Consider the following 11,794-nt stretch of genomic DNA (forward strand, 5'->3'; position numbering starts at 1 on the left):
ACTTACTACCGAATAGATGTAATGGCGGTTGCATTCAAACTTAACGGTTGAAAGTTCTGACAGTTTGAGAAGCGCAGTCGAAGGGTGCGGTACGCGTCTCTGCCAAACGTATTCCCTTTTTCCTATTATATTAGAGTAACCTTCTGTTCCAAGTAATAGACAAGGGTCTACGGCTTCACATAAAACTAGTGGCCGGGCCACGCTGGTGTGAAAAGTAATATTTCTAAGAAAAATTAAACAATGGATCCTTTTACTCAGGTAAGTGACGCTATGCAGATTATACATCAGGGATTTGTTTACCTGGGATTCACAGGGATTACAATTTTGTATAATACACCCTACTACTTTAAAAATCATGTCGTATTCGACATTAGATTATCCTGTAAAATTGAAATGGAAAGGTTGAAAAGGTTGAGTTGATCTTTTATACCTCGAAATTATCCAAAAAATAAATTATTGAGAATTGTAACAAGTCCAACGCTTACCGTCCATTAAAATTCCGCAACCTGATGCCATTCATAATGTCAGTAATTTGTAGTCTGCAATCACTATGCTAAAAAATTTTTATGCGAGTTATACATACCCGTCGTAGCATGCTGATTCTGAATGGAGGTATCTGTTTACAAGTACCGAGATTGTATATTATGGCTGCTCGTACTAGACAAAATATTGTCACCAAGTTCCTAAAATGTTTTTTTATAAGTAACTCTACATAAATCTTGACTGATATCTTTAGCGTATGTTGGAACGTGCGAGAGCAAGGAGGGAAAAATTGGACACACAATTATCAAATGCTGGTCATGATCCCAAAAGGAGAAGAAGCCCATTGAAAGATGCTAATACGATTTTGTCACAAGCTCCAGGTATGCTATTCTGTTTGTGATCTATTTACAGATATCCCATAGAGAGATTTATCCATTAATGTTATTTTTCCTGTATTGGACAGTGATGGGACTGTAGATCACAATATCGTTCGCAACATGTTAACAATAATCATTGACTCACTGATACAGCCAGACATATTAGTCATTTTTTGTTTTACAGCATTAGAAAATGACATGGTGGTGAAATCACCGGTTAAAGAGTCTCCAGCAAAATCCCCACGTAAAACATCGCCGACAAAAACTCCAAATCAAGAAAGCAAAACAGCCAACAAAGAAAATGGTGAGAGTCAAATATCCAATGTGAGATCCAAGCTGCAAAGACTGGGCAAGTTATACTCTGGTAAGTTAGTTGTGTTGTTACACCTACACGCATTGATATCAGAAACTGGTTTCTTCATACAATATATATATATATATATATATGTACAGTGCACCATCCTGATACTACGAACTTCCTGTGTTTATAATATGAGTGTACATTCGAATTCGTTGTATGCAATATAGCAAGTTATATTAATAAAATAATTGAGATTTGGTGTTCTAAATTACACGATGAGATTATATTTCGTTTTGATGATGGACGCGGATATTTTATGCCATTTATCATTAGAGATACAGAAACTCTGAAGAAATATATTTTCTTTACAGAGGACAGCAGCCGAGAGTTGAGTTCACCAATTCACAGAACGGAAGAAAGATTTGCCATCGAAGAGGAGCCTGTTGGTCAAAAACCTGCAAAGCCAGGCGCTAGATTAGGCAGACTCGCTGCATTGGCTTCAACAATAAATAATTGGGAAGACGATCTCTCTCACCCAACATTGGTAAGCAAATGATAAATATTCTTATTTTTTTCTCCAGTTGAAAACCTTCCACAAGTTGCCATTGGAGTTTTTGTATTCCAAAATGTTCTGAAAAATGATCAGTGCAATAATTAACAGACCAAACATACGGAAAGCAGAGCATCAAAAGTGCATGCCAAATTCAATGAGCAAGCTCGAAACGGATCTGATCCCCAGCCCGGTACTAGTGGATTGTCTAAGCAGCCAAGCACAAGCGCACTAACTAAACAAGCAAGTACCAGTGGATTATCCAAGCAGCCAAGTACCAGCGGATTGTCCAAGCAACTCAGTACCGGCATAACATCGAAGCTACCAAGCACCAGCGATATGTCCAAACTATCTGGTGCAAGTAGTAATTCCAAATCGGCTGGTTCAAATACCACCTCGGGCAATACTCCGACTAGTCGAAATAAGGGAAGTCCAACCAAGCAGCTGAAGTGGGACCAAGCGATGCTTGAAACACTGGTGAGAATGAAGTTTCGTTTTTTAATGAGTTTGGTGAACTTTGCATTACCTTTACAACCTTGTAGCTCACTTTACAAGGATAAAAAACCTAATTCCACTCCCCGTTACCTGTACAAAATCAGAGCCTGTAACAAATGAAATATCACACAGAACAGAGTAGATTTACAAAATTTATGGAATACATATTTGTACGTATGTGCAGGAGATTACTGTTACTTTCCAAAGTACTGACAATGTGCTGTTGAAATCTGTAGCTATAACACTCCCTTACCTTTTTTGATGAGTATTCTTTTTTCTTTTTTTTTTTGCGTGATCTAGTTAATCTTAACAAAGAATTTGTCTTTTGGCATGATTCTTGAGTCAAAGACATTCATCAAACCAGCTCACTATGTTTATACAATTGCTCACCTTTGATAAAAGAAATACTAATGTCTCGAGCCCATGGATGAGTCAGGTGGTCGAGCAGTAGAATCTAACATTTCCCATCATTGGACTATGAACCAATTAATCTTCTAACTCAGTAATGCTTCGAAACAAACCTCTTCGAACTCGCATAAATTTCGACTGACCCGATTAACAAACAGCTGGACCATGCCTTTCTGGCTTTTCATTCCGGTTCTTTCTTTGCTAAAAGTTTTTTTAAACGGGGCTTGGTGTCGGTAAAAAAAAACTAAAAAGAAATTTGGACGATGGAAAAAACAGAAGTCTCAGAGCCATGGAAGTACAGGTTTCACAACGGTGTTTTCCAGGAGGCTCAAGGTTTTACTCGTACTACCAGCAATTCTCGCCTTGTGTATGACTATAAGGGTTGTTCCCAGGAATCCAATTCAGATTCGGCGAAATCACCAGCCCGGTGCAAGTCAGATAACAACGGTTTAGAGGATTTGGATATTACGTCACTACCTAGAGTGATATCTTCTACTTCGAAGTTTGGTGGAACTATGATAGAAGCAAAAGCAAGCAATGATAAGAATGCTTCTTCTAGAAGTCCAATGAAAACCTCGCATGCTAGCATTAATAAGAGTCATAAGACACCAGAAAAACAAGCACAAAGTATAAGTTCCAGCACTAGTAGTGACAATTCCCCTATCCCGAATACTTCAATAACGTCAAAATTTGGCAATTCTTCACCTAAAAGCCCGGTTCAGTCGCCAGGTTCAGTACTGAGTAAGGCTTCCATGTTCGAGTCTAAAGTTACGGAACCCAAGAAGAAGGATCCAGCCGAAATGACCCTTTCTGAAAGAATGGCTCTGTTTGAACGAAACAAAGGAGGAGCCCCCTTAATTCCTAAGGCTCCACTCTCAATGTCTGTTTCTAAAAAACAGTTAGAAGAGAAAGAAGTGCCCAAGACTCAAAATGTCGCTGAGGGTATGTTTTTCACATTTGCATTTCAACGGTAATAATGGAAAACTCAAAGAGAAATTCCATCTTTCAGATCACTGCATTGCACAGTCATCCAACAGAGCCGATGTCTCGAATAAGAAAGTGATCGCTCAGCGTGCTTTGTTTGAAAATGGAGCCCAGGCTCACGAATTGGAAAATGATATTTTACGAAACTGTCAAAATGAGAGACAGAGAGAACTAGAAATGTTGAGATCAAGATTTAACCGAAATAAGGAAATGGCGCAAGTTGCCGCTGGCTCCTGCATTAGGACCAGTGAAAGTAGTGACGGCAAATCTAATTCTCCTAAAAACTCGCCAGTTTGTCCAGTGAAGCCGATACCCGCTCCGGTATGAAATTATTCATCAAAAGACATCGTTCATTCCTTCAACGCATTCCAAAACTAACAGCATTTTTTTGCTACAGGAATCAATACCTCCGCCCCCTCCACCGCCACTTGGAAATTTGCAGGACAATATTTCGAGTAGCAGTGCTCAGATAGCGATTAAATCATCACCTGTAAAAAGACAGGGTAAAATATTTTCTGATTCCCTTTTCAACTACTCGTATCGTCTTAGACAAATACTTTGCAACCCATCAAAATTTTTGGTTGAGATCTATTGGCTGTTATTTTTTAGTGGCAAAGAGTCCACCGAAGCTACAGCAAAGCAGAGTTCAGTCAGACGTCAAACGAATTCGAGTGGCTGCCCCTAAGCCTGGGAATCTTTATCCCAATCTATCCGACATTGAGCTAACGGAGACTGATACGGAAATAGACACGGAATACACCGTTGGTGATACGGAAGCGGAAACTGCAACGCTCGATGAAAAAACCGAAACTGAAACGGAAACTGAGGCGGAATATTACGTGCGGGTATGAACAGAGATTCGATAGATGAAATTTAAAAATATTTTCACAGGTATTCGAACAATTGTTTGTTTTTTTTTGATCGCAGGATGACACAGAATATGACAGCACCGAAGAAAGTGAAGACATCGGTAACACCAGCCTTGGTAGGAGTATACTTCGAGTCGTCGGACAGCAATCTACACTGAACAAGAAGGTAAACGCATCGAAATAATCAAAGTCTCGACACACTCTATGGCTTATAAAGATTCTTGTGATAATAGTTTTCACACAAGTCTACATATCTCATTTCAGCGAGCAATAGATCCCGATCCAGACAGCACTACGTCCGATATCTCTGTTCTGGATGAAATGGACGAATATTTAGACGAGTGCCTTGCTCTCCAAGATGAGCAGAATGAAGGTATGGGATCCGAGGGGCCAACTCCACCCAAACTAAATCGAGGTGGGAAGAGCCCGTCGGCTACATCTCATAGCTTCAAATACAGTCAAGGGTTAGTACCGCGTAGCATTGATCTCTAACGTTAGCTCACCGTGGCAATGGTTCTATCGTCCGTCTGCCAAAAATTGTCTCAGATAGTTGAATTTTTGCTCACCTTACAGACAATCCTATCGATCTCCTATTAAGATCACTACCCCTGCATCTTCTCCACGAAAAGCCGATCAGTACGTAGTTGAAGGCGATTCTCACTTACCACTGATGCATAGCGTTAGTTTCTACAGAAGACAACAATCTCAGGTGAGATAAATATCTGATTCCACTCCGCATGTGCTGCAAAATTGGTTGAAAACTCATTATTTTTACTAACAAATTCCAGACACCCAAGACTCCGGTGCGTCAAGTAACTCGAATTCCTGAACCGGAACTCACCATGCATTCCTCCTCGCAATCTGACGATAGAGATGAGCGCGTGCTTGTTCAGGAGAAGATAAAGCGTCTATTGGAAGAGGTGTGCACGCAGCAGACGGTCATAAGCCAGGCAAGTCAGGCTTTGAACTTGTGCAATGCCACGGTGGAGTTCAGCGACTCTAGGGAACAAGTGGAAGGAGAAAGATTACTGCTAGTTGCCAGTGAGTGACAAAATCGAAGTATACTTTTCATTGATATTGGAATAAATTGTTCAAATTCGACTCATCCATTCGCGAGATAAGTACGCAACGACTCATTACGCACTTGTAGCCCACAGACGGCAAGCTGCTCTCAATGAAGTTCAGAGGTTGAAGGTGGAAGGGACGCTACGTCCAGTCGTTCCTGGCGCCCCAGAGCTGCAAGAGAGTGGATCGTTGACTATATCTGCCATAACTTTTCCCATGAAGCACAATTATTACCGTAATATGGACTCAGGTATTGCGTCGAAATGATCAGAGACTTTAGTATTATCAATAAGTTATTTTGTGCGTCGTTAGTAAACCCTTTGTTATTTTGCGCAGAGAACTGTTATCATTTTGTCTGCCTGGTACGTCATTTGGATCACATCGTCGCGACTCCTGTAGTAGTTGCTGAACCGGGTGACTCTTGCATTCGCTTTCCCTCGACTTTAAAGCTCCACGATCTTTACAGTGATTTCAAAATCACTCTGGAGATTTATTCGTTACAGACCAGAGCGGAGGTGCTTCCTCATGAGATCAAATATCACATTCACAATAGCAAGAAGGTGCATATTTTTTATGATTCTTTCAAGCAAACTCTACGCCTTCTACGACTAACGAGAATCATCTTTGCCCTTTTCTTCGCAGTCATCCACAAAAACACCTAAAAAGTTTGCGAAACAAGAGAGCCGTCTGGTAATGCCTTCGGTACAAAGTCCTGCGGGTCCATCGGCCGTACGCTCGCCATCCTTCAATCTCACCGGATACGTCATATTTAGTCTCAGAGAGGTGCAACGGCAGCAATGGACTCTCAACAAGGTAGACTATACATGTACATCAACCAAATGAGAAGTCCAAGTTAAATTTTGCCTTCTCATAACTTAACGTGTGATAAATTTTCTCTAGGTGCCACAGTCGTCTCCGTTGGAAGGACGATTGCAGATGCACGTGTCTTGCGAACTGTCAGTTTCCGTGGAACATCATGGCTTTTTGACAATGTTCGAGGATATTTCAGGATTCGGTGCATGGCACAGAAGATGGTGCCTGCTGAAAGGCTCCTCATTATCTTACTGGAAGTACCCTGACGATGAGCGAAAAAAAACACCAATCGGAAGTCTCGATTTACAAGGTGAGCTACTCTACGTCACCGATGCCTGATCTTGCAAAATTTGCGCGGATATTTCATCCTTTGCCTCGTTTCAACAGGTGTTTCAACGATGAACGTTGGCCTAGTGTCCCGAGATATTTGCGCTCGTCCTCATACATTCCTACTCGAAACTACCAGGCGCGCCGAACCAGGCGACTCTGATACTTTGGTAATGATAAGGATGGGCTCTGAGACAACAATAAGGTGAATGAATGAATATTTAAAGCTATACTTTTTTGTCCCCATCAAATAGATCAACCGCCATTGCGAATGAAATTAACTCGTTAAATTTGACATTTCAGACATTTGTTGTCAGCAGATACAAAAGAAGAACGATTAGAATGGTGTTCGAAATTGAATAAAACATTGAGCTTAATGCGCGCCTGGGGCGGTACTTCCACTTCGTAATAAATATTTGGAGCATCAAACCAATGTCGGCTCTCGGTCGACGACTCGTCTAATGAGGTACGATGAATAGATTTTCGAAATTATCGGAGCGTCGCTATAGGACAGGTTATTGTAAATATTGGATTATGACGATTGGAACAATAGAATTAAGAATTTTGAGAGCTCGAATGGTCAGGCTCGTGATTAATGAAGAATAACAAGAAGATAATTTTTTGTCCGCAATACGCCGATTTGAATATTGTACCTCAAATTGGCGTACACGATCTCGTTTGCGTCGTTCTATGAAAGTTAGAGGATATGTACTATACATCTCAGCCTTGATATTGGACGCATTTTTTAGTCGAGAAAAAATCTATCGGCAATCATGTTATACGTTCGTAAAACGTGTATGACATGATGCGTGCGAAGAGCGTATCGCTGCAGAATAATTGATAGCTTCGTTTCACCTCGTGGAATGAACTACGATATTCGGAATATGCGAATCTCTGCTCGTACCATAGTCACGACTGATATCCATGTGTCCAGACGATGCGGCTGTGGCACAGCGGTAGTGAAAATTCAAACTATTTTTGAATAACGAAATCACCCGACTTACATAAATGCGTATATTTGAAGGGACCAACCACATAATATAATCTTTATCCAACTAATATAATCTTTATACAACTAATATTAACCTTATACCATTCAGTTGTATGGTAATTCTAATGATTTTATGAAATTTTACGTTTGAACTAGCTTCAAAGAGCAGCCTAAAATTGAAAAACTAAAGCAGAAAAAAATAGAAAATAGATAATTCAAAAAAATTCTGTTAGTTTATCTAATTTATTTTTAGTAGTTTGATACCAAGTGTGGGGATTCAGTTTTATTTCAACCGTAGTATTTGTTTTGGTCCTATTTAATTTGAAATGATTTTTCGCAAGGGAGAAAAAATCTCTTTGCAAAGAACCTAGACTCGTTTTTGAAGCTAACGTTAATTACATTATACTGTAGACGGGAATGTGCACTACAATAAAAGCCGTCGGGGATCCATGATCCTTTTCATCGCCACATTCCTAATACATTTATTGTAAATAAGATGATTAACAATTATACAACAATTAACACATATATTTACGTGAAATATATTTTGTTATTACGACACCCGGATATCTTGTCCTTTGTCAACCATACAACTCGTGAGGTACCTGTACAGTGGTGCAGGATGGTACGATATCTCAGGGAAATAAGGAGGGGATCGAGGTAAGTCTTGTTCATACTACGATAGATTCGGTTACAATTATTACTCACATTCATGATCACGATGTCATTTTATTGGAAAGTGATAAATATAAGGCATCACTTGTTCATTTACAATTATTGCATTGAAAAACCAAGCTTATCGATAGCACGAGGGTAATCCTATGTTTCTCTGAGAATAATAAATATTATTTTTCAGTGGGGAGAGCGACATTTGTAAAGCCTAACGTGTACTTTGGCATATTATTTGACTTAAATGAAATTTAATTTCTATAAATAATGTATTGGAACGAACAAATCCTCGATCACATGATGATCTGAAATCGACAAAATTAGTTGAACATTTAAAAATGTTATATTCTTAGATATTCGGTGATTTGAGCCAACCGACTTGTTCGTACATTGCAAATCATTACAGCCTAGAAATAACTTTGCAGCCTAATCACGACAAAAATAAAAGTGAAAAATACTGGTAACGCGCTGCATTCTACAAATATGCATGTAGATAAATATTTACGTACAGTCGAGCAAGAAAGTTTGACGATAACGAGAGCGACTGTATACAATTATTTCAATAATGAAATCTTCGTTAGGCCAATGCAAAGTTTATACTTCTACAGCCGATTAAATATGGCACTTAAAGAATAAATAAAACTAATAGTAACAGAAAAATATTGCAAAATTTGAGCCTCTATAAATACCGTCGATAATTTATGTCATGTCAACGATCAATATCAAATGCTAAATAGTTATAATTGTTCGTAAAACTTATTTGATTCATCCTCAAACCAATTCAACCTCTTTCGGAGAAACTAATGGTTCTACATCAGATTGATTGTCGGGGCAACTTTTTGGATGTGCATTTTGCACAGGGTTTTGAGAGTACAAAAGTACGGAATAGCTCACTATCACTATAGCTAAGACGGTGTTCAAATATACCGGTATATTAAATAATATCCAGCATAGGATGGCGGTAAACACAAGCTCTAAAGCACTGGCAAAAGTCTTTAGAATTGAATTGAGACTTTGCAGAAAAAAGCTTGTTATTATTCCACCAGCGGCATTATTTACCATAATCAGAAGAACTTTGGGCTGAGTAAAAATACTTTGGTTCGTTTGACTAAAAATTTCTGCCAAGCTGCCTTGACCAATGAGAACTGCCACATTGCAAAAAATACTATCGATGTACATAAAAACGTTTTGTACAAATATGTCGATTTTAGCTCCATGGCCTTTGAGTAAATATTCGTTGTATACTCCAGCTAAACACGAACATAGCGTCTGAAATTAAATATAATTCCAAATGGTATTTCCAATTAGCTGTTCACACGTTCTAATATTAAGCTATAAAAATGTTTGAATAGTTGGGTATTGAACAAGCAGGTGCATACCTGAACGAATATGAATAGTGCATTCAAACTGAAATGCCAATTCTGGAAAATGTGGATACCGTAATTCATATCCAAGTGTTTGACCATGCAGCCAAATGTTAACAACACGAGCGAGATCCACTGCTTGGTAGATAATTGTTTTTTGAACACCACCTGTACCATCAATTTTTAGACTTGAAGTTATTACAGCTAAATTGTGTAATCATTGCTGTTAATTTAGAGTAGAGAAAAATATTCTGTTTTTTGACAATAATAGCGCATGAATAGCGTAACACTGATTTCTTCCCTTTTGCCTACCTGAAATACAATTCCTGTTACAACAACTCGGAATTGGAGCAGCAGATAATAAGTTGTGGGGTCGAATGCAGCCAAATTTACAAATGCTAAATTATTGTAGAGACAGTATAAAGATGCTGGAACCATGTACAGCAGCAGTACTAAAATGAAATGAATAATCAGATCGTGCACCAGTTTTAATTGCTTGTTCTTTGATAAGTGGGTCAATAGTTCTTTTGTCATTTACCCCTCTTATATTTCCGTATTTCTTGAATGAGCGATAAAATAGAGTGACTGCAAAAATAAAATGTAATCACAGATTGATACAATTTCATAATGTGAGTAAGAACATTTAGAACATTCAGAAGAAGAATGTATAAATATTGCTTCATCTCATACTGAAATATTTGAATTCGAAAGAAAAAGGTCTGTAAAACGAATAAGCATTTTGTTTTAAATTTGTGAACTGAGATTCGCCTCCTGAAAGTTGTTACATTCTATGTGAATTTTCCGCTATCTAGCATTGTGGATTTTCATTAAACAATTACTTGCCACACTTACTTTCGGCAGTAAAAAGCGACTGATAAAACCAGTTTCAGCACCTCTGTCAATGTTACTACTGTAACAGTGTCGTATTCGTAAGAGTTCTTCTTGCTTTGAGACCATGTTACCAATATTCCTGAAATGAGAACAAGATTGATTTGAGTTGAGTTCAAAGTTCTATACCTAAGACAATTTTTACGAAAGCTACAATTAAATATCGTTGGCATATTGAAAACAGAATAGACTGAACGTATTGACACAAAGTTAACCTCAAGGGATTTACCTTGATTGATGAACAGTGTCATGTAAGCAATGAAGATGACGACACTCCATCGTGAAGGAAAAAGCTCCTGCCAATTGACGTGCCCCATCTTCAAATCGATATCATCATTTCTGAAATCACTTATTTTAACCGCATTTTAATAATTGAGCACAGGTTCTTTCATCAGCTTTGGTATATAGTTACTGCTCTCATAGCACACCTGCTTCGGCGCAAGTCGTGAAACGTCAAATTTTCAATTTTCGCGGCAATGCCGATTTCTGCAATAACAAACTTTCGCGACAAATCGTCTGCTAGCGCGGTGTCTTGTCAACTGATTCAAAATCCAATGCAATGGTTCAACTATTTTGAAACCGCACTTCAGACTCCCTCTCACTTTTTTATTTCCTCCCAGCACCACTCCAAAACTGATACGAAACAACGTCAGACGGAAATGTAAGCAGATAAAATTATAAGTTCTAGAGTAAAAACATTGAATTCACCTATCGAAAAACTTTGTCTTCCTGGATGGGTAAAAACTGTCAACACTTTTCCATAGGCCTGTATGACTGTATAAATATCGTGATTTGATGTTTCTTGAACTCCCAATAAATAATGGCGTTGAACAAAGTTATTCTTCTGAATTACATGTGTAACGTGCGTACATCTTTGGGTACGTCTTCATAAAGAATCGCTCTTAAATTGTCGAATAAATACAAAAACAATCCAAAAAGTACTTTTCTCATTTGGACAAAGTATCACAGCTTTATGTTCAAACGTTCTTTGCTAATTTGCTCTTAGCTCCGGTAAATATTAGTATGTTATCAATGAATGCTTGAACAGTTAGAATGTGGGGGCAGTACTGCTGTAATAATCTGTCAAGTGATAAGCTATCGGTAGTGAACACGTACTCAAGTATTTTATAATAATAAACAATCTTGCTCGATGCGATAAATCTGCAATCAAAAGACACATTAAAAAGTTTTGTGCCATGCGCCTGAAAAC

At 38.5% G+C, this 11,794-nt stretch overlaps 2 protein-coding genes and 1 long non-coding RNA gene across 8 annotated transcripts; 1 reads left to right on the forward strand and 2 right to left on the reverse strand.

Moving 5' to 3' along the window:
* Positions 1-124: 124 nt before the first annotated feature.
* LOC105692313 (anillin) lies at positions 125-7,719 on the forward strand. Of its 3 annotated transcripts, none has more exons than XM_012411428.3 (19): positions 125-258; positions 737-863; positions 1,045-1,224; positions 1,533-1,705; positions 1,823-2,188; positions 2,938-3,556; positions 3,624-3,919; positions 3,996-4,101; positions 4,208-4,443; positions 4,526-4,633; positions 4,732-4,931; positions 5,041-5,176; positions 5,256-5,508; positions 5,618-5,782; positions 5,869-6,092; positions 6,175-6,345; positions 6,433-6,655; positions 6,733-6,877; positions 6,976-7,719. In XM_012411428.3, the coding sequence occupies exons 1-19, from the start codon at positions 241-243 to the stop codon at positions 7,079-7,081; spliced, it is 3,852 nt and encodes a 1,283-aa protein (XP_012266851.2). In that variant the 5' UTR covers positions 125-240; the 3' UTR covers positions 7,082-7,719. The 3 variants fall into 3 exon arrangements, with proteins under 3 accessions (XP_012266851.2, XP_012266852.2, XP_012266853.2); XM_012411429.4 differs by having other exon boundaries at positions 3,007-3,556; XM_012411430.4 differs by having other exon boundaries at positions 3,337-3,556.
* LOC125500099 lies at positions 1,482-2,797 on the reverse strand. The gene is made up of 4 exons (XR_007277297.1): positions 2,238-2,797; positions 1,963-2,155; positions 1,697-1,792; positions 1,482-1,616 (listed from the first exon to the last, which is right to left on the reverse strand). It is a non-coding gene; the product is annotated as an uncharacterized LOC125500099 (long non-coding RNA).
* Positions 7,720-8,372: 653 nt separating the features above from the next.
* Positions 8,373-11,740, reverse strand: LOC105692317 (UDP-galactose transporter senju). Of its 4 annotated transcripts, none has more exons than XM_020856036.2 (7): positions 11,293-11,740; positions 10,814-10,923; positions 10,549-10,666; positions 10,235-10,281; positions 10,009-10,148; positions 9,712-9,864; positions 8,373-9,601 (listed from the first exon to the last, which is right to left on the reverse strand). In XM_020856036.2, exons 2-7 carry the CDS (start codon positions 10,899-10,901, stop codon positions 9,104-9,106), a joined length of 1,044 nt encoding a protein of 347 aa, XP_020711695.2. In that variant the 5' UTR covers positions 10,902-10,923; positions 11,293-11,740; the 3' UTR covers positions 8,373-9,103. The 4 variants fall into 4 exon arrangements, with proteins under 4 accessions (XP_020711695.2, XP_020711694.2, XP_012266860.2 ...); XM_020856035.2 differs by having other exon boundaries at positions 10,814-10,932; XM_012411437.3 differs by having other exon boundaries at positions 11,013-11,740.
* Between the last annotated feature and the right edge of the window lie 54 nt (positions 11,741-11,794).

Source organism: Athalia rosae, chromosome 2 (assembly GCF_917208135.1).
Source record: "Athalia rosae chromosome 2, iyAthRosa1.1, whole genome shotgun sequence".
Taxonomy (NCBI): domain Eukaryota; kingdom Metazoa; phylum Arthropoda; class Insecta; order Hymenoptera; family Athaliidae; genus Athalia; species Athalia rosae.